The 22,253-nt window shown below is 43.9% G+C and overlaps 4 protein-coding genes across 4 annotated transcripts; 2 read left to right on the forward strand and 2 right to left on the reverse strand.

Moving 5' to 3' along the window:
- The first annotated feature begins 1,895 nt into the window (after nucleotides 1–1,895).
- On the forward strand, nucleotides 1,896–5,143 carry LOC111233528 (kelch domain-containing protein 7A-like). Its single transcript, XM_022761357.1, has one exon. It carries the CDS (start codon nucleotides 2,100–2,102, stop codon nucleotides 4,386–4,388), a length of 2,289 nt encoding a protein of 762 aa, XP_022617078.1. The 5' UTR covers nucleotides 1,896–2,099; the 3' UTR covers nucleotides 4,389–5,143.
- A 749-nt stretch (nucleotides 5,144–5,892) lies between these two features.
- On the reverse strand, nucleotides 5,893–8,326 carry cunh1orf158 (chromosome unknown C1orf158 homolog). The gene is made up of 4 exons (XM_022761358.1): nucleotides 7,961–8,326; nucleotides 7,307–7,417; nucleotides 6,772–6,946; nucleotides 5,893–6,490 (listed from the first exon to the last, which is right to left on the reverse strand). The coding sequence occupies exons 1-4, from the start codon at nucleotides 8,069–8,071 to the stop codon at nucleotides 6,213–6,215; spliced, it is 675 nt and encodes a 224-aa protein (XP_022617079.1). The 5' UTR covers nucleotides 8,072–8,326; the 3' UTR covers nucleotides 5,893–6,212.
- A 260-nt stretch (nucleotides 8,327–8,586) lies between these two features.
- On the reverse strand, nucleotides 8,587–11,201 carry aadacl4 (arylacetamide deacetylase like 4). The gene is made up of 4 exons (XM_022761448.1): nucleotides 11,025–11,201; nucleotides 10,420–10,645; nucleotides 9,494–9,557; nucleotides 8,587–9,370 (listed from the first exon to the last, which is right to left on the reverse strand). Exons 1-4 carry the CDS (start codon nucleotides 11,199–11,201, stop codon nucleotides 8,587–8,589), a joined length of 1,251 nt encoding a protein of 416 aa, XP_022617169.1.
- Nucleotides 11,202–13,334: 2,133 nt separating this feature from the next.
- Nucleotides 13,335–21,584, forward strand: dhrs3 (dehydrogenase/reductase 3). The gene is made up of 6 exons (XM_022761449.1): nucleotides 13,335–13,937; nucleotides 18,552–18,695; nucleotides 19,020–19,139; nucleotides 19,604–19,842; nucleotides 20,913–21,038; nucleotides 21,158–21,584. The coding sequence occupies exons 1-6, from the start codon at nucleotides 13,743–13,745 to the stop codon at nucleotides 21,240–21,242; spliced, it is 909 nt and encodes a 302-aa protein (XP_022617170.1). The 5' UTR covers nucleotides 13,335–13,742; the 3' UTR covers nucleotides 21,243–21,584.
- Nucleotides 21,585–22,253: the final 669 nt, after the last annotated feature.

The raw sequence follows: 22,253 nt of genomic DNA on the forward strand, positions 1-22,253 counted from the left end.
ATATTCCAGCGATGAGAGCTGCATAGCACAAACATTATTAACAGACAGTCCTATGTGCTGTGAATTAATTTTTTTCTTTTTTTTTTTTTTTTTTTTTTTTTTACCAGTGGAGGGAAGCAAAGGGCGCAAATCCTTGTCCACCCACTGTATAGCATTAACTCAGCTAGCATTTTAATTTGGATTCAAGAGGCACTTTTATGCTTTTTTTTTTTTTTGCTTTTATCACTCACTTTGCATTCAGGAGAGGAAAAGCGGGTCCATCTGCATTTCTGAAAGCATTAGAGAATGTACAAAATTGTCTTTATATGACTTAATAATCGTAACATTAGAAGAAGTGTATCATAGCTGTGTGTGTGTGTGTATGTCTGTGTGTGTGTGTGTGTGTGTGTGTGTGCGTGTGTGTCTGTGTGTGTGTATTATAAATGCCAGTGACTTAATAGTATGTATGAACACTTAATGTAACTTAAAATTCAGCATTATTTCAAACTCCTGAATGTGAAACAGTCACTTGTTTCCCTCAGTAGTGATTGTCCTAAATTATAGGGACATCAACGTGAACACAAGAGCAAGCTTTTGTATGCACCTTTCATTCACACATGAGGAAACCGTTCTGTTGTTCTGCTCCTTTATAAGTCACTGGAGGCTGGATGAAGTTTAAGCCACTGCAGCTTTATCGGTTATTATTTTTGTTATTATTATTTTTGATAACAGAATTGATGACTGAAAAGTGATGGTCACAAACTATTAAGCTTTATTTGTTTTGTGTTGAACTGACCACATGTTTGCTCAGCCATCTCCACAGGACTTATCGGAAAAAAAGAAAATACCTGTTGTGCCATCTTTTCTTGTTCAGTCACATGTTGCACGCCTATCATGGATGGCACAAGCAACAAGAGGTGAAAGTGCCTCTCCACAACAATGCACATGGCTGACAATCATGCTTTTTTTTTTCTCAGCAGTGTTCTGAATAGTTCACCTGAGCTTGGCGCTAACGGTGAGGATAAGAAGCTGCCTCTGTGGCCCATCTGTGAATTATTCAGGAGTCAACCACGCTCGCAGAATCCGGTTTCCTTTATGTGGTCTACGGGCTCAGCTATCAGATGACCAAACAGTGCCCATGTCAGCTAGGACACCTGACACACCCTCTCTGTGTGCCTCTCCACGTGATGCACTTTCGAACAGCTCCGCAGAGTGCTGTTAAAATAAACACTGGTCTGTTGTTGACCACACAGTGTGTTATCAGCAACACAAATGACAGCCTGACAGTGGCAACCGAATGACACGTCTCCCATGTGACAGAGATGTATGTTTGCATCCTGGTATAGCGTATGAAAATGAATGACAGGTTTTTTTTCTTATGACACTCTTTCCATCTGGCACTCATCAGGTGCTTTTGTATTATTTGCAGTAATATGTGTTTACAATGCCAAGTGCCATTTTGTTGTCTGAGAGCAATCTTCAGCTTCTTTTTAGTGAGGGTAATTTAAGCATCTGCACTGACACAGAAAAATGGACCTTTGATCTGTGGCATGGCTGTGCAAACAGATGTATCCTGTTTATTAAGTATTTGATAAATGTCATCTATCATCTCTCCCCACCCCTTATTCAAACCATGTTTCCTCCTGCAGCTCGAGCCGTGTGTTTGAGCAAGTTAAGGAGCATGTTCTATCAAAATGTTTTTATGGACATTTTCACAAATTGACATTATAAAGTATGACCCGAACTACTCCTGTTCACGTAAAAACACAACAGCAAAAGAGTTAGTTCCAGAGTTCTTAGATGACATTTTGATAGTGATGGGAAAAAGCACGGGTGTGTCAGAAAATTGCATAACCAAATATTGATCTAATGAGTATTTACATATTCTGTGTATGGGTATTGAATTTGCCACAGGTGGTGCATGACCAGTGCCCCGCCTCTGCAGGGCTAGGGATGCAAATAGTACCTCTAGAGGTATCATTTTACACTTGATCCTTTGGGTAGAGAGGAGCAGTCATCAGATCACAGCAGCTCTTTTACCATGAAAAGCTGGGTCGTCACAGACAATAACATTCAATAGGATCAGTCAACCAATCGACGCCACCATCGCTGCTACAGCTATGCCCATCGCAGATCTTTTGGGAGTCCAGTTCGACATGCAGCTGCTGTTGAAATTGAGTATTTCTGCGGCTGCAGTGCTGCTGGTGTCTTGGGCCTACAGGTTCTACAGCTCCAGGGACGCACAGAAAATTCAGCCATGTGTCAAAGACAGCAAAGAGCCGCAAAATGCAACCTGCCAAAACTGCAAGTCGACGCTACCATGTCAGCGCTCACTACAACATGACGCCGATGATGGGGGCGAGCGATCCAGACCCTTGCGCACAGACTCAGCCACTGATGACCCGACATCTGACTGCACCAAGGAAACACCGGCAGAAACCCATCCACACCAAGCTGAAAAGGATGCATTTAGTTTATCATATAGTGACCAAGATATCAGCATGGAAGGAGAGATACTCACTCATCAGACGCAGCCAGTGGTTGCCACCAGTAATATTTCATTTGGATCTGCTTTGAACCTTCCTGATCCAGCAGAGAGTGGAATGGCCTGTACAACGGGACGCCGCTCCCCTTGCTTTTTGCAGAAGCTGGAGGGCAGTGTGGGTGTGGGCAGGGAGTTGAGGCAGGACTTGGAGCGCCAGGGAGCCTACTCCAGCTTCCTCTCCAAGGCAGAGATCAAAGTGGAGGATGCTAACGTGGTGCTGGAAGGAACAGGAGACCAGATTGTGCGCGGAAAGATATATGATTACTATGTTGAGTCTTCGTCTCACTCTATTACAGACTCAAACACTGTGCCGGGTCAGTACGAGAGGAACTCTGAGCCACAGCCAGTGGAGTTTGGAAATCATGGCAGCAGGCTAACAGAATCTCCTTCCTCTCTGAGCCCCATCATTATGCGCGATCTGGTTTTACCACAAAGTACTGCTGAGGATCCCTCCTTGCTTGGAAGCCTCAAGCTGAGGCCCCCTGCAAAGCCCGCACTCCTACGCAAGGAGAGCTATCTGTCTGCAGCAGAGCAGTCTGAGCTTTCCATCCCTTTTGTAACTTCAACAGCCTCAACTCCAATGATTCACTCTCTGGCCTCAACCAGCAATGAGTCCATGTCTGTTCGCCGTATGATCAGTCCCTCTACAGAAGGCCCTAATTTGAGGGAGGGGGCTGATCTAGAGACTGTAGCAGGAGCTCTATTTTTACACCTTCCAGCAACGACTCTTGACGGCACAGATATCGAAAGCTTGAAGAGTAAGCTCGATCTGGGTAACTGTTTGGAGACGCTGTACCTGGCCAAAAAATATGGCCAGACGTCTGTGCAGCAAGCAGCCCTTGGGGTCATGTCAGACAACTACCTCCAGGTGCTCAGGGACCCCAACCTTTATGGGCGGCTAATGGCTGGCGAGCGGGAACAAATCCAGAAGCAGAGAATAAGGGGGAGAAGGTTCATCATGGTGGCAGACATGGACCCTCAAGACTGGGCAAGGAACACAGGAGTGCAGACAGCAGAAACAGAGCAGAAGAGGACATCCAGTGCAGTGTACTATTATGATGACTACAAAGACTCCTGGCATACACTCTGCCTGATCCCTCAGGAGGTCATCTCTAAAGCCTGTGCCATGTGCACAATGGATAACTACTTATTTGTGGCAGTGGGCTGCCAAGGCACAGACAGAGAAATGACACCCTCAAAGCGAGTGTTTTGCTACAATCCTCTGACATCAATTTGGAAGGAGATCAGTCCTATGAATGAAGCCAGACCCTGCTGCAAACTGGCAGCACTGGAGGGCTACATCTACGCCATCGGAGGGGAGTGCCTCTCCTCGGTGGAGCGCTACGACCCACGACTGGACAGATGGACATTTGTGGCTCCACTGCCTGATGATACATTTGCTGTGGCACATCATGTCACGGTGTGCAATGGAGAGATTTTTGTTTCCGGGGGAACTCTTAGATATATGCTGCTGCGCTACAGCCCCAAAACCGACACCTGGAGGCCAAGTCTGTTAGTAAGCAGCAAAGACAGAACGGCAGATATGACGGCTGTGGGGAGATTTCTGTATCGATTTGATGTTAACCCACTGCTGGGTGTCAGCGTATACCGCTACCATACGGTGGCCCGGCTGTGGTACGAGTGCAGCACAAAACGGCTCCTGCACTGCCCTGCCTTCCAGTGTGTCACGATGGACAACACAATTTATTGTGTCAGCCGCCAGTTCACCATGAGGTTCGAGGCTGATGAGATCTCCCCTGCTTTCACAGATGAGAATTTGAGTGTCCTCTCTGAGGCGAAGGGCATACTTTTCCCCTTTGTCCTTTCACTCCCTGATAAGAAGCCTCGGCAGACCAGTGTGTAACGAGGATTCAGTTTTCCATTGATGATAAGATTAGGTGGTGATGGAGTGTACCCTGAATCATGCTTTACGTCACGTTTCCTGTTGACTGAGTGGGTTTTGCCCCAAATGTTATTGAAAAATTGTAACCACGGTGTTGTCACTTCTTTCACCCTTTCACAAAGCTTCTGTTTCTTAAAATAATTCATTTTCTTGAACTGGGTATTTGCACAAAGAAATGTATGTTTCTTATGTCGGCCCCTGGCAGTACATGTAAAGTATTAGACGCTTAATGGTAGTCAAACTACTGTTTGCTTAGATTTACGCAGGATGTGCTGCCATGTAAATTGTTTGCTTCTTTGATTTGCCACTCTTTCCTGCCATTAAGTTAGTTTTATATCATTCCAGATGCTTAACCTCTTTAGCTGTGGTGATAATTCATAACTACGTCTCACAGTAAATGAGTGCATTCAACTCTAACACATTACATTTGGGCAATACAGTGATAATCTATCACTGTGCGCCACTGTGTAGGGCACAAATATAACTTACACAGTGGCCTGAATACGACGCAATTATCTACAGTTGCTCTTTAAACATGACAGGATGTAAATGGGTATGTCATGCAATATAAATATGTGAGCTTCCACAAGCATTCATCACAACTTTTGAAAATCTCCCAACACTTGTAGTCGCTCTCCTTTTGGTGGCCAGGAAGAAGTGTGTTTGTTTTAATCTTCACTGAGCAGATTCTTTGTTCATCGCACCACATAAATAAACAACAAAGAAATGTATGAATTTGTCATTCATTGCTTATTAATCCACAATTAGTGAATAATGAGATTAAGCCAAGTGTATATTTTTATTTTTGAAGTGTTGAGAAATTACATTAACAGTGGAAATATGCATAAGATTTATACAAATATTAAATCTCTCATTGTTTGCTCATTTATAACCGAGTCTCTCACTGTACTGTCAGTTAAAGTTCAGGACTTCAAAGACTCACTGAAAGGAGAGTCAGGAGAGTGACGTGCTGCTATAGCACCATCATGTGGCTCAGGAGGCAAACGCAGCAGTGCTCTGGGTAAGACATGTTGAGCTTTAGACTTTTCACAGCACAGAGGCGTCATGTGACACACGAGCATCAGCACAGTACAGAGTCACTACGTAGCTAACAGCGGGCTTCAGCTGCACTGGAAGGCAGCAGGCAGGCAGGCAGGAAAAAAGGGAGGCAGACGCAGATGGTTGACCATCAAACATAAGCATCTTTGATTCTTCCTAATTAAACACCTAATGGAATGGGAGTTAGACATGTCCCCTCAGACACTGCCTTGGATGACTCATGTCTTCCAGTTTGCCTCAAAACACAGGTCAGCTCTGGCATCAACGTTTGTTTTATTCTTTTTCTTTCACTCTTTCTTTTCTTTTCTTTTTCTCCACAGAGTATCGAGGGTAAAACTGACAAGCCATTCTGAGTTCCAGATATTAAGTGTGCACAGAGAGAGAGAGAGAGAGAGAGAGAGAGAGAATTTGCATGTAATTATTCTCTGGAAGGGTGGACATAATTCATAACCCCCTCCTTTCTCCTTAGTCTTGCACACAGACACACACATATTCATGTATATAAACATACTCACGACACAACACACAGTAAACCAAAGTACTCCTCACAGCAACATAATGAGAATCATGCTTAATTTTTTTTATTTCCTTTTAATTTCCCAAATGGTCTGCTCTGTTAAATTTCTTCCTGCAACCGACTAATAAAAAAAGAGGAAGCACAAAGCAGCGCCACTTTTAACGGAGTTTTCTAAATTAACAAGCAGCATGTGAGCCACGTTGTCGTCTCTAAGCCTGTTGTGATGGCGAAAATAGACTGAAAGAATGATCTGGGACTTGCAGCAGCGAGCGCCATCTCAGATCCAGGTCCTTGTTGTTGTGATTGGCTGCATGGAGGTGGCTAGAGAGCATGTGTGAAGCCCTGGCAAAGCGGCTCTGGCAGAAGGCACTAAGTGGGTGCCTCTGGTATGCTGACCTGTATACAGTCGGTGATGAGAGGTGTGACTGCTGCTTTTCCAAACGGCGCTTTGTGGTCTGCAGCAGGCCAACTGAGTTAGTTGGAAAGGCTGGAAAGGAACACAGAGGAGAGAAAGTTAACTGCCATGTTACTGCAGCCATTAATTACACTGGTGACTGATTTGGAACAATAAAAGGCATCTGAGGCCACCCAGATTAAATTGTTCATAAGCACAACTGCTGATGTGTTTTGTCCATACAAAATGAAATGTGCTGAAGTATGTTTGCTCTGCACTCAGCAGTGGTTCCTGGATGATTTAATATATTATTTCCCGTGTATAATTTGTACCTTCAGGCGGTGGTGGCATGGCACTTTAAACTGTGGTCTTACTAGAAATTGGCCGGTCGGACTTCTCAGGCTGCCATGTCAAGCTGTCTGGATGCCAGGGTCGCAGTGTGGGCAAGGCACTGGTGTGCTTACGCCCGTAGCTCTCTTCATACTGCGTGACCAAGTAATGAGAGGATGGTGGGCCATAATGGGCAAATAGCTGCTTGGATGAAAGCCCCTGGAAGACAATATGCACTAGTTTCAGCATAGCCTGTATGCATTGGCCTTCACAGGATTAAAATATAGAGGGCATGACCCATTCTTTTACAATAATCTTCAAGAGGCTCATCATGTGACAGCAGCAAATTGCTCTAACTAGCCTTTAAGTGCCCTCTAGGACTGATGATTTTACACATTTACATGACTGCTGAGTCTGACCAGAAACTTGCTTTCATAAAGAGTTTTATCACAGGCCTTTATCTTGGCCCTCAACATTATGCAGAAGTGGCCACAATCTAGAGAAGAAAGCCCTGACTTGCAGGGTTGTGACAGGCATTCAATTGGTGTTAATGCCATGAATGAGCAGTTAAAGGCTGACCTCAGCTCTCAGCAGGGCAGATCCTCTCTCAGAGACGTCTGGCTCGAAGTCCCAGTGGGGCCGGTAGTCTACACGATTGGTGCTGTTGGCTGTCTTTGGCTCCCGAGTGAACTGTGTCGGACAGAGTAAACAGACATTGCAAAGAGGAGTGAGGAGGGGGGGAATATACAGGGACCTGAGCAATGAGCCCAGCGCAAGGATCAGCAAGGCTCACACTTCACTATCGATCCGCACTGTTGTACAGTATTTCTTAAGTCATTTCTCCTCCTGATCCTGAACCAGCAGCCCATGGCGGAACCTTACGTCAATGCAATTAGTCTCCAGCTTCAGCCTCTCCCACCAGGAGGCTGTGCTGATGTAGCTGAACGGAGGCTGCCTAATCACTTTGCTATAGATTTGACTACCAACTGAGGTGTTACAAAACCTTTGGCAGGCTGCCATTGGTGTGGCATTATGTTTCTGATCTGCAGCATGAAAAGGCACTGATACTCTGTGTTCTAACTTTCAATTGAAGTTGTACGCTTAAATCAGAACATCTTATTTTGATACTGTCGCCATAAAACAGTCTGTCCCCTATTCACGACCCACTGTCTTGTGATATTGTTGTACAGTGGATAAAAAGTAAAATGGACAATAAGCACACAAAATGCCTACCTGAAGTCTGTCCTCTGCCCAGTTGCCTAAAAGCACTTTGTTTCCATATTTCTTCTCTATCCTCCATCCGGTTTGAGCCCATTTATCCTGCAGCAGCCCCGTTTGGTTCATACTTCACCTGGTGTCAAACACACCTAACCAGGGAAATCTGAAGCCCTGTTAGAACACAGTTACCTCGTCAAACACATAGCGTGTAGGTGCATTCACCTGGCCCCACAATGGCTTAGGCAGTGGAGGGGAAATAGAAGAGCTCTGTTTCCATGGATACAGCAAACACTGAAAGGAAAGGCAAGCAGAGGATCCTGGAAGCAAATGGGAGATGTCTTACATCTGTGCTCAAAAGAAATACATTCCTTAAGGCTAGGGCATGACATTTACCTCTTAGCAGTATACTCTATATTGTTAAAATAGTGCCAGAAATTGTTTCCAGACTTTGTCTTAGGGCTACTTTTCATTTTTGAAAAAAAAAAAAAAACGGGTTTTGTTTATTGATTTTTTAGGATTTTTTTGTCTTGTGTGAACAGTACACTTTTAATGAAGAAGAACACTCTGCCACTGGAGGGCAAGTTTTGTTTATTAAAATGTAAGACACGATAGAAGTACAATCATGATGCTATTTATTGTCTTCACAGTGTTTTCACATAGTTAACAACGCTATCCACAGCCTGTAGTGCAGAGGGAAATGTGAGCCAGCCTTGGTTAAAAAAGTTCATCATGCCGTGAAAACCATCTGTCACGTGTTGCCAAGTGACATCTTTTTTCAGGTCCAGCAACCGTTTCTTGTAAAGTATCCCATCGTCCCTCAGGACATCATACTCACATGTGAGAATGAAGGCGGGCGGGGTTTTCTGAATGACCGAATCATCTGCCAGTAAAGGTGAGACCTCAGGTTCCAAACCAGCTTTGATTGTGTGGTACACCTCCCCATCATATTCTGGGGCTGGGTGCTCACAGAAGCCCCGTGCGAGGCACTCGGGAGGCAAGTTGGACGGGGAGAGCCACGTCTCGTAGCGTGGCCTGAGCTCAGTGGGGACATGGTTGCCTTCCAGCACGTCTTGGCACACAGACATGTCCCCATTGAGGTACTGCAGGAAATAGAACGCCATCCGGCCACGAAACAATATGGGCACAGCATGATTTTGCTGGTATGAGGGCAGGTTGAAATCTGCCATCTGCAGGGCTGGGTAGATGAGGACCTGAGCGCAGGGGAATGGCAGATGTCCGTCCTCTCTCCTCGCCAGCCTTTGGCACAGTGCTGCTGCCAGGTTAGCCCCAGTGCTGTCCCCTCCGACTGCCACTCTGCGAGAGTCCACGCTGAACTCTGCCTCAGCAACAGACAGGAAGTGACACGTCGCTGTCTCACAATCGTCCAGCTGGACAGGGTACCTGTGCTCAGGGGCTAATCGGTACCTAAGAGGGGTGAGATGGAAGACGCGGGGGGGGGGGACGACAATATGTTCAATTTTGGCGATGTGGTTGACAAAATACACTAGGTCTTGGATATTTCTGTGCATTGTGGAAAAGTTTGCGTACCCAACAGAAACAACAGTGGTGTCAGACTCCATGGCGATGTGCCGACAGACTTCATCAACAGAATCTGCTCAGTATTAGCAGGACATCAGGATATCACAGTTAACAATGTTAAGGTCTTGTTGAGGCAACCGCAACAGAATTATCACAGACAGAACATGACAATTTGTATTACTCTTTCTACCTACACTGATCTCCTTTTTGGTATTCAGACAGCATATTATATAAGAAATTCACGGATTCAATAAACATTAACTTATATTTAGAGATGGAAAGTACATTTAAGTAGAATTTGGTAGTTCATTTCCAAAGTAAAACATTGTATTTTTACTTGTTGCTTGGGTGGCTTGTAGTTACTGGTTACTTTTCAGATGGATACTTAACATTCAAAAATATTCAAAATGATGTTATGAGTTGTTAAAGCTCAAACTGCTCAACAGCATATAAATTAGCCAGACTTGAACACCACCTGGACACAATACAGCCTGATATCAAAATATAGTGTAGTAATAGGAACAAAAATAAACCACAAGTGTTTGTGTTACTTGCCACACACTTAACCCATTTCTCTTTTTGAAAGAAAAAATGTTAATACACCAGTAATTTTAAGGCCCAATCTGTGATGCAAAAGGCTGGACCACCTGTCCACCACCAAAATTTACCCACAGAGGACTAACTTTCTATTTTCCCCAAAATTGACTGATGGGTCCTTTAATAGAAGACATAGCACAACATAACAACTGAACAAAAGTTATTAATGTTTCCTGATGCTATAAAAGGTTGTTTGCATCACTAAAGGTAAGCAATACAGCAGGAAAACAGGTCTACATGTTCAAATAATTACTCATTGAAGCTTTGAATGCAGGACATTAAAATGTAATTGGATATTATGCTTTTATTTTAATTTAAATGATGTGAACTTTGTGTACCTATACTGCCCAGCACCCATCCTCCTCCATGGAAATACACCAGAGCTCTTCTCAAGCCTTCACAAACAGCGGTGGGTTCATAGACTCGCACTGGCACCTCAGAAAACGTCAGGTCCTTCACTCGCAGATCCGCGGGAACTGGATTTAAGCAAGTCAGGAAACAGGCCATGAACCATCGGATAAAGCTGACTTGGTGACAAATGCCCAGACGATGCAGGATCCGGCCCTGTAAGGAGAGGAATTGCTGACTTACCTCAAGTGGTAGACAATGTTAAAGTAAAAGTTATTCTCTCAGAGAAACCATGTTTACTATGACAACATCAAAGTAAGGGAACACACGACCTTGCCTTTCTTGCATCTTTGTTAGACTTGATTTCTTATCTAAAGTTTCTCTGATCTAAGCTTTATCAGCTGCTGGAGGACAAAGAAAGGACAGCCATCTTTGACAAAGCACTAGAAGAGTATAGTTTTTTTTTTAATCTTTCACTAGCAGGGGCATTTTCCTTTACACTAAGAAATAAAATAATTATTTAAGTTAAAAAAAAACATTCAGGAAACATAAAATAATAAGCACTAACAAATCCATAGATAATGTAGTTACTCACCACAATTGCCATGCCAACAAACAAGCCATGAACCATGTGCAGTTTCCCACTATTTGCAACCCCACGAGGAATGTCTGAATTCATCAGCTCAGAGTACACAAGTCCAATTACCAGAAGGAGGAAGGCTGCTACAAGAGCAGCAAAGCCAATTATTAAAATTGCCCAGCCGATGTCCATGGTGTTGCTGGTCTGCTCCGCTGAAGGTAAGTCATTAAGAGTAAATGTTTTATCTACCTGCTTTCAGCCTCTTTCCACCCCTCCCACATCCGCATGCAATGTATTCTGACCTTGGTTTCACTTAATGACATGTTTGGCTGCCTGTTGCCCTAGAAAATAATTATATTCCTCAACATATTTTATGGTTGTGTAGTCAAAAGTAATTACATGTTTCCCAAAGAAACCAAGTTGTTTCACTGCAGAAAATTGCACAAAATATTTTTATGTTAATGGAGCAGTACAATTACTCGTACGTTTCCATAGTACCCATTAAGTTGCCTTTCAAAGCCGAGCATTTTTTTTTTTTCACAAATATCTGAAGGATGTTGTGCTTTTTTTTTTTTTTTTCCTGCTTCATTTCTTGCCCCTGGCATTGAGGAAAGCTGTGCTGCGTACAGCTGCATTCTGCACAGTGGCATTCTCATTGTCTGGTGTCTGAGGAAAGAAGATATTGAGAGATGCTGCCAGTGAAGGCTGACTGAGAACAGCCTTATCTGAACTTTCAATGCTGATCTGTAGATGGCAGTGATAGCATGAGTATAAATAAACAGCGCCTCCTGGAATATACTCTATTTACATTTTTGCATTCTGCATGCAACCTCAACCTATTTGCAACTCACTGCAATGTATGTCTTTAGACTTTTGTCTTGTTTTTACAGATCCACTAATTTATATTTAATTTCACTTCAGCTGGAAATACTTTGCAATAAACTGCCAGACTTTGGGTTCACATTTTGTAAATCTCAGAAATTTCCAAAATAAAGGCAGCATCTGGAGTCATGCTGTCTTGGAGTTTTTAGCAGCCCCCGAGAGCCTCTCTGCCTTCCCTAAGTAGCTGAGCCCAGCACAAAGCAACCATTGTGAGGCTGCTCTTTAAACCCTTCCCAGTTGCTGAAAAAGTCCTGCATTCAGCGATACCCAGTAAAAATCACAGTGCCAGGGCCAAAAATCACAGACTGGAATCTTGTCTGAGGCCCATGAATTCGCAGGATTTGTTTAGGAGGCATTCATGCAGTTTTCTGTTTGTCACCCTGACAAGCTTCTGAGACTGTGCTGACCTATTTCCCAAATTGCACAGAAAGATACAGCCTGCTTCAAAAAAAATACTGTTAACACAACAAATTGGGTTCAAACAACTGATGTCGCTTTGCACATATGAGGCGACTACAAATGCAGGGACACACATCAGCAAATCAGCAAAAAACAGTTCAGGGTGACAGAAACTCTGTGCTTGTAACACTGGATGCAACATCATGTGAGCTTGCATATGCCACAGTGGGGCACCTAGACTTGACTTTTATGCCGCATTACGAGGCCACAGATTTGTTTGCAGGCTTTTCAGCATCAGAGAATTGACTCTGGGAAACAAGACAAGAGAGTAACTGGCTCAAGGACACATCAGCAGATGTACTTGTCATTATGAGGTTTGAGCCCAGATTGCCTAATAATCACTTCACTGTGGTGTCTGTTGTGGTTACAATTGTCACAATTGTTTCTCATTTGTGTGTTTGTTTAGTGCTTTGCTGATTTTTTGTTTGCTTATTTGCTTTACTTAATTAATTGTGTGTGTGTGTGTGTGTGTGGGGGTCTAAGGATTAGTTGAGCAGGGCTCTCCCCCATCTGAAGCTCTTACGTAAGAATATTTTTGTTATTGATTTCACACTGACTTATAACTGTCAGTGAAACCTGTGATTGCAACATCGTTGTTATGTGTTATGTTATGTTATGTAACGAGGTTAAGTTCAAGTCAATGAAATTATGCAGTTAAACCCCCCCACCCCCCCCACCCCACCCCCCCCCAAAAAAAAAAATTAGAAAGAAATGGGGCACACACCTGGGACACAGTGGGGCGACCACTGGGGGGCCCCGGACCACAGATTGAGAACCAGCGCTGCTGTAGACACATGAAGGGGGTGGGGAAGAGGCAAGTACGCAAGCACTCAGGGCAAGACGGGCACTGGAGCAAAAATATTCATCCCCACTTAACATGTCAATCAGGATTAATGCCCTTCCAAACCTCCCCTTTAGGTTCATCCAGGTCCTTTCACTAGTGGAAGCAGCGAAGCCAGGGCAGAGGCGGTGATATATAAGGCAGGACAGGACAGTGCAGGAACACAACACCAAAGCCCTGCGCTTTTAGTAGCGCACACCGCGGAGCGTCGCCTGGACTTGTGTTTCACGTTTCTGCGTCTCTACCAGTGGTTGACAGACGTAATGACTGATCACTCACACACTTCGAGATCCTGATGCATGTCGACTTAACATGTCAGAGCTCCTTGAGGTCACACACTTCAGCTTTTTCTCATATTTTTGCGGCTGTGGATTACTCATACAACACTTTGTGAGGCTGCAGATGATATTGTTTGCACGCGGATAAACTTGCAGGAGCTCACAAGTCCCGTGTTTGTGAACCGCTTTCACTGTGGGAGGATAAATCTGCAGTGCACGTAAACTTGCAGCGTAAACATTGTACTTGTCGGCAGCCTGTGAGCACTTTCCGAGATGGAGCTGAAGAGCGCGTGTCGTATGTTTCTTTTCCCGGTCCAAATGTTCTATTATATAGTCAGAGCAAGTTTGTTTTCGCTGTTGCCGAGCAGAAGGAAGGACCTGACCAAGGAGGTGGTATTGATCACCGGTGGGGGACGCGGCATCGGACGTCATCTAGCCAAAGAATTTGCCAAGCAGGGAGCCAGAAAGGTAATTTCATTTCACTACAGACCACTTGTTGCACCCACTTTGTCACTACCACGCTTTCAAAAGAGGTGCATTAACAAATCATTGAAGTCATTTTGGCAAGGCATGCTTTTTTTTTGCCATGGGTTTAGTTTGTGTCAAAGCCAGCAGCAGTAGTGGAGAAGCCTGGATCCCCCTGCTCCTCCAGCTGCAGGTAACCCGGTCTGTGCTGCACACCTTGCCCCGAGTGTGGTGTTGTTCTCATGTTCCGTGGAGGCACTGGTCGTGACCTCGGAGTTGCCTAGTTGGTCCAGTGAGACTGGAGGCACAGCCCTCAATTTTGGGTCAAGTATTGCACAACAGCATGGGTCAACCAGAGGGCAGGTCTGGGTGGCTCTTATGGCTGATAAAGCGCAGCACTGATCTGACATTTATTTTGCCAGGGTCTGCAGTGATTCTGGTATGACTGATGTCTACAAAGTGTGTGTGATACAAAGATTTAGGCTGAAGGCACTGACTCTGTGTGCCTGTATGTGTGAGCTGGGGGAGTGGGGGGTTGTGGTGGGGGATTGGGGGGGGCAGTTGCTCTGTGCACAAAGCTGCACTGAAACAGCTTCAAAGCTATTCACAGAACAGCCATGCTATTACCCCATTATAGTTTCTTGCCATTTTTTTTTTTGCAGTCTTGTCGTAAAATCTGCCAACATATCACAATGCAACAAAAGGCTCCATGATGCTTTTTAATAAAAGCCAGATTAGGTTTTGTTTTCAAGCATAGCATGAGGACATGAGATGCCTTTTATGGAGTGTATGCAAAAACAAAGTGAACCCAACAAAAAAGAGTTGAGGAGGAACAGATTGCCTTATCTTGGATTGGTCTAATACGAAGGTGGCAGCTCTAAACCTCTTACAGAAACTGAAGTTGATGTACTCAGATGACACATTCTTATGAGGTAATGGGTCAAAATAGGTCAGAAATTTGATGACAAGTCATTTTTACTATGACTGAAGTTATGATGCATCATGATTTTTTTCCCCCTCCAGCTGGACCTTAAGATGAATTTTACATGCTGTTGCTCATGTTTTGATAACACGGGGGAGTCAAAAGTAATCTGATTACACCACAGACATAGACCAATCATTCATGTTTGCAAATCTTTGAATTCCAAATCCATATAATAAGTGATGTATTTAGTCTTTCCTAGTGGATAGGGAGAAGACCCCCACCCTCCACCCAACCACCCTAACAAGGAGTCGTCACTTGGGCCTGCAATGCTTCAGTGGCTACATAGACAAGCTCCTCATCACTGCAGGCCAGGCGAATCTCTGTTCCTATCATCATCTTCAGCTACAGTTTGTCCACCCATCCATTGGGTAAAACGTTACACAGCTGAGTGCCTGATGAGCTACCGGCGTCCCTCTAGCAGCAACATGTTAATACGGAGCAGCTCTATTTTTGATCACCTCAGATGGGAGTCATCATTACAGATGGAAGAAAATGGTAGTAATTTCCCCGATAGAAAGCACTGAGTCACCCAGCTGAAAGCTGCGGGTTGTAATTATCTGTACATGTGTGACATGCGCTTCGCATTTTTGGATGCTCTCTTAAGGCGCAATTTTAGCAGCTTGAAAACATTGCTAAAAGCTCAATGAAACACTAACTGCCTCCCTCTGTCTTTCAATGCCATCTCCTCGGGGGAATGAGCAAGAAGAAACCAGTGGGTTTTAAAAGCTTTACTTTGCAGCTGCACAACAAAGGATGTCACCATGCTTTTCAGCACCCCATTGTTGGGTATTATCAAGGTGTGAAGGCTTTGAAAACAACACCTGTGGTAATGTGTATGACAATTACTCCCTGCCTAAAGAGATGCTAAAAGGAAATAGGACGGTAATTATGAATAGGGCTAACCTCTATGAACTTATGCTCTCCCCAGTTTGAGCCCCTTTGTGATTGGCAGCCGGAATTTCCTTTTCCCTCTGCTTGGGCTTTTGGTGTTTTCACGGTGTGAGGAAGACTAACTACAGCATTGATAAAAGAATTTGGCGAGATGGAGAGCCGGGGACTCAGGAGGGGAGCCAGGTCTTCTTGTGTGCTGTTAGGGGGGGAACCGTTGCAGAACAAAGCTCTGAAACAATAAACCTGAATCAAAGTATTTCCAAACACGGCATCCAAGTTCAGAGCAGTGCGAAAGGGCTTTCACAACAATCCCCAGTAAATAGACAACTTAAAACAGCATATTTCTTCAAAGCTCCTTTTCCAAGTATTTTTCTGCACCATAACAGCAACTCCAGAAAACAAGGATTTCTATGTGGTTGTTAACATTACACTGCGAGGAAGGTGAACCAATCGCAGACACTGACAACAGGTTTGTGTGTGTGTTGTGGTGGAGGCGGGAAGCACACTGCTCCCAGCTGGGTATTGCCCTGCAGCTGACCTTGCTGTCTCCGCAGTAATTAGACAGCGGCAGGCGACTGCCTCCTGAACTCCTGCTGCCCCCTCTGTGTGCTGCCTCTCCGCTGGCCCTTACAATGGGTGTGAAAAGGAGGGTTCGTACCCACCCATACATTCAGGCCTGAGAGATAGAGTATCACTGTAATTCAGCTGGAGCTACTGGGGACACGGAGACGTACACCTCAGCCAGTATTGAGTGGCATCTGCTCTCTCTCTCTTTCTCTCTCTATCTTTCAAGGTCTTGTTTCAAGCTTTGCAACATTAATTTGTTGATCAGAGGGCTTTTACTTACAACATGTGTTGACGTCAAGTCTTGTTAGGCATGCCTAGTTAGAACAATCACTGGTTTATCACTGAAAGCGAAGGGGGGCTTGTGCAAGGTCAATTAAAAACAGTTTTCTTACCGTTTCTATCCACATAGCAATTTGGCCAGTGCTTGTTTGTTCTGAGGGTCTTGTGTGTTGTGACGGGTGATAAACCTAATGAATTGAATAACATTTTAACAGGAGAGCACAGTTTGAGTGCTGACTTTTAATGAGAGCTGTCAGCTTTGTTTGTAAGGCTCAAATCCTATTAAAAGCTTTCAGTTATTTATCAAGACCTGTCTGCCTTCACTGATTACTTAAATGGGCTTGCAAATGAAGCAAACAAAAACGAAAAACCCAATCACAAGCAACTCAAACAAGGACCATTCACAGTGGAAGCCAAATACTTATTGCTCCAGATCTGATAAAGAAATAAAGAACACATTCCAGTCTGTAATCTTTGATGTCCCTTGAGCTTAACAGTGTCAATATTTCTGTATTTGGTTTGCTTCTGCCACTATTGCCATTGGATACTTATTGAGCCACGAAAACTGCCTTAGAACCAATAGCAGCACAGTAATGTGTTACTTTTTAAGGAATTGTGGCTATGCAAATGAACGTACTGTATTTGCCAGCATTTTATGTTTGGCCTTAGACAAATGCTGAGTACATTTTAAAAGATGGGCAAATGTCCTGTTAGTGCAAGTTGATGGTTCAATTTGTGCAAAAAACACAATGTGTGATCATTTGTTGCGATGGATCCCTTGAATGGGAAACATGCTAAAGCCCTACATGCTTGCTGAAGGTACTGCTATGAAGAGTGTCAGCCATTGTAAGGGCTGGGGTTATATATCATCCAAAGGGTAGAAAAGCATAGTACAGTATGCTACATGATCATATGTACTTTTCATGTCAAGACTAATATATCACTGTAAATCCATCCTGCCCATTGACTGGCTTCATGGTTACACATAAACATTGGTATTAAAACAATGGGAATGACTCTGATGATCCACTGGCTAACAGACAGACATGCCTTCTTTTGTGTGTGTGTGTCTGTGTCTGTGTGTGTGTGTGTGTGTGTGTGTGTGTGTTTGTGTGTGTGTGTGTGTGTGTGTGTGTGTGTCTGTGTGTGTGTGTGTGTGTGTGTGTGTGTGTGTGTTGTATGCATGCGCTCATGCAGCCTCTCTGTCTCTCAGATACACAAGATCACTTTCCAGAGGACTTTTTGCTCAAATATTAACCTTGGTCACGGGCGACCGGCCAAATCCCACACTGGCGTCCTCAGCACTTCACACACGCACTGTTTTCAGACTCCCTGACCAGAAATGACGGGGCTCATCTGCCCAACAGGCCGTGTAATCTCTTTGAGAATTTGTGTTTGAGAGATGAGGAGGGCTCACCCCCTGATTTCATTACCTTTCCCTGACCCCAGAGACTGACAGATCTAATTGCCCAATCACTAGCCCCACCTCCCCACCCGCCCCTCCATCCCTCCCGTCCAACCCCATGTTCCCTGCTCAAATGACCAGCCTTCATTTAGTCTCCGGGTGGATGAAGAGACAATTCATTCACACAGCAACCCCCCAAGCCTTTAATCTTGCTCGAAAACTATTTGTTGGAGTGAAAATGGCCTCTCTGTTCTCTGAATGAAAAGAGCATTGCTGTGCAAAGATCTCCAGGTCTCATTGCCAGAAAAATTACACAAAACACACGTAATGTTTTGTTGATGACTGACTGTAAAAAAACAAAAAAACCCAACTCTTTTTGTTCCATTTATAAGCAACAGTTTACCTCATTCTGCTTCTGAGCTCGTTACAGATTCAATTCAGAATATTCTCTGTTTCTTTCTAACCTGTGGAAATGTTATTTTTGTGCTAGGTGATCTTGTGGGGCCGGACCGAAAAGTGCCTCAAAGAAACAGCTGAAGAGATCTCTCTCTCAGGAACAGAGTGCCATTACTTCCTGTGCGATGTGGCCAATCGGGAGGAAGTTTACAAGCAAGCCAAGGTGGTTAGAGAAAAGGTACACCAGCTTAATATCTATAAAGATATTTTCGACTTGAACAAAGACAAATGTCTTTTACACACAGTGAAACACATCATAAAATATCTCCCTGGGATGCCTCTCTGTCTCCTCTCTATGTATATTGGCTCTGAGCTGCTCTGTCTCCCATCTGGTGTATAGATTACACTTCATCTGAAATATCTGACTAAGAGCGGGGAATATTGCTGACAGCTCTGGTGCAGCGCAACTGTATCATCTCATGAAAGCAGACAGAAAATGCACAAGACATCTGACAGAGTTCTTTTTTTCCTCTCCTGATTGTTTATCCTTTTTTAATCTCAGGTGGGAGATGTTACGATATTAGTGAACAACGCAGCTGTAGTCCACGGCAAAAGTCTGATGGACAGCGACGACGACGCCCTTCTGAAATCTCAACATATCAACACCATGGGACAGTTCTGGGTAAGACTTTCAGAAATGTAGAGCAGAGCCAGTTCACATGCAGATGTAGGGGAATTCCTCCTTGCAGATTATCCTCACCATTTTCATATTTTGATTATAGCATGACAGTATATATAGTAGGCAACCCCGGACTTGTCAGTCAAGACTGCTATTATGGCAGGTTAAGTAGGGTATTTCCAAATTGCCTCTCTGCCCCTGAAACATCAGAGGGGTTTTGAAATTCATGGCATTTTTTATTTTGAATGGAGATCAAAAGACTATGTTATAAGCAGGCAGAAATGCAATTATCAACTAAATGGAAATGGAAATTTAATCTGTGGTTACAGTGTGGGCCTGTTTATCTTGTCTGCTCTTCTTTTTTTTTACTCTATTGAATGTATTCCACCCTCTTTTACCACTCCTCCTTCCACCTTGTCTTTACTCTCCCCTTTATTCTCCGATTTTTTTTTCTTCCCTCATCTTAGACAACAAAAGCTTTCCTGCCTCGAATGCTGGAGCTGCAGCACGGCCATGTAGTATGCATAAACTCCATCCTGTCCCAGTCTCCCATCCCTGGGGCCATAGATTACTGCACCTCCAAGGCGTCATCGCTGGCCTTCATGGAAAGCCTGACACTGGGCCTGCTGGACTGTCCTGGCGTCGGCTGCACCACAGTGCTTCCCTTCCACACTAATACAGAGATGTTCCAGGGCATGAGAGTCAGGTGAGAATGAACGTAGTAGTGGGAATTTAAAGATGTTATGGGCAATCGATTTTTTTCTCTTAGCCTTGTTAGCGGCATGGTTCTAGGTTTAATATTTGTCCGATTGTCAGCCAGTTCACCACTGCTTCAGACTGAAATATCGCTGACTGTTGCGTTGGTTGCTGTAATCTACACATTCATGGTCCCTACAGGATGAATCCTACTGACTTAGAGCATCCTCTGGCTTTTCCTCTAGCCACATGGTTGACGTTTGTGTTTCAGAGTGAAATATCTTGACGACTATTGGATGGATTGCAGTGAAATATGTTGCAGATATTCAAGGTTGCAGCAGGATAAATTAGTTAGATGATTCTCTGACTTTTCATCTAGACATAATCACAAATAGCTTGACGTCTACTGGAAGAATTGGCGTCCCCTGATTTTGCCTCTGAAATGAGCTACACCCTAGCAGATCACAGTAAAATAAAAGACTGTCACAAAGCTGGGAACCTCCAAAGTGTGAGTTCATGACTTTGCGCAACCCTCCAGCTCTTTGCAGATTCTCTCCCATGATATTATTGTGACTAAGAATGTTCTTGCTGAACTTGCCCTTAATCAAAAGGTTTAAAACGGTAGTCAAAATAGTAGCTCATCAAAGACCTAAAAAAAGGAACACATGTGATCAACACAGCATCAAGTTGTTCATTCATTTATCGTCAGTCTGTCTGCCCCCTAGTGGCTGTATTGGGCCTTCATTGATAAAACTGAAACTTGATGTTTTGGACCTTTCCAGTACTGCTGAACTGTCTAAGGTGTTTAGCATCTATGACACAATGTGCTCTTGTATACGTGTATGAGTACACTCAACCTTTCACATTGTTATGTAATAGCTTGTGGAAATGTGCAATTTGGCAGCTTATCTGCTGTGTAATTCGTTCACTCTGCTGCCATAAAAAGCACATATAGCTAGCTGCAGCAGGCTTTGTTTGCACTTGGTATTTCGAATGAAAAGGGCTTGTGATGAGAAGTGGATACAACGTGAAAATGCATTCTTGATTTAATCGGAATGACCATCACCTTTTCTCCTGTAGGTTTCCCCAGCTCTTTCCTCCTCTCAAACCTGAGGTAGTGGCCCAGAGAACTGTGGATGCAGTCAGAGCTGACAAGGCCTTCCTCTACCTGCCATGGACTATGCACGCCCTGGTCATTCTAAAAAGGTAAACAGTTCACTCTTTTTTTTTTCTTTTTTGGTTTTTATTTTGGTCTTGTTTTCAGCACCATAAATTATACCTCACACTTAACATTCCATCCTTGGTCTTTATGTACTTTTTTTTAGCTTCATGCCACAAGTTGCACTTGAAGAAATCCACAAGTTTTCTGGGAGTTATACCTGCATGAACACGTTCAAAGGGAGGACATGAACCTGGATTTCACAGAATGTGAGAGCGACCTCAACATCTCTGGGGTATGATGAAGGGAATATGGACCTTAAGACATCTGCAAGTGGAGGAGGCCCCATGATAGTGTGAAGAAAAATACTTAGGGGACATTCACGAGGGGGAGAGTTGCCTCTGCAGGTAGAATTAATTGATAAGCTGCAGGATACACCCTGGTCCCATTTGTATGTGTGAGTGCGTATCTGTATAGTATGGAGGACTGAATGCCATTCTCACATTGAACAGAAGCCATGCATAGGTCTGTAGTTATTCTGGGAGTTTTTTTTGTGACACTTTTAGTCTGTTTTTACACTTCTTTTTTTTTTTTATCCGCCTTTTAATGTGTCTTTGAATCAAAACAAGGTAATAAAATGGAGTTTTAGAGACACTGTGTTTCTTTGTGCATGACGAAAATAGAAAAAGTGAACGCTTGGGAGGTACGCATTGTTTTGTGTTTGGGTTTTGACTCCCATGGCAGTGTGATAACACCTTTGATTTATTCCAAGCATGAGATCAGTGACTGTGACAGACGATGTTGTCAAAACATAGAACACATGCTTGGGGGGGGGGGGCATGTGTATTCTTGTTTGTTCTCTCCTGTCAGAAAATGGTGCAGGGGGATGGTGTAATTCTCCATAAACATAATGAACTCAAAATAAGTTGGTCAGGACCTCCTCACATCCAGAGTGATCCAACCCCCATCCAGTGGACACGGACAGGCAGAGACTGTTGTATTTACCGAGCCCTGGAAAGACAGGAGTCATCAAGACCTTGATTATGAAACTTAAGAGTAAACTATGAGAAAAGCAAGCTATTCTATGTCTCTGTTATGAAGATAATATATCAAATTTGGTTTTGTCAGCTTGGCTCATACAATCTTATTCTTCTAATGTCTGCAACTGCTACACATTTGAGGTAGTGGATCACATAAATGTGATTTGCATTAGCGAAACCCCAGAGGCGTATTCAAGAAGAAAAAAAAAGGAGACAATATGG

The sequence above is a fragment of the Seriola dumerili genome, unplaced genomic scaffold (genome assembly GCF_002260705.1).
Source record: "Seriola dumerili isolate Sdu_G_001 unplaced genomic scaffold, Sdu_1.0 BDQW01000409.1, whole genome shotgun sequence".
Lineage (NCBI taxonomy): Eukaryota > Metazoa > Chordata > Actinopteri > Carangiformes > Carangidae > Seriola > Seriola dumerili.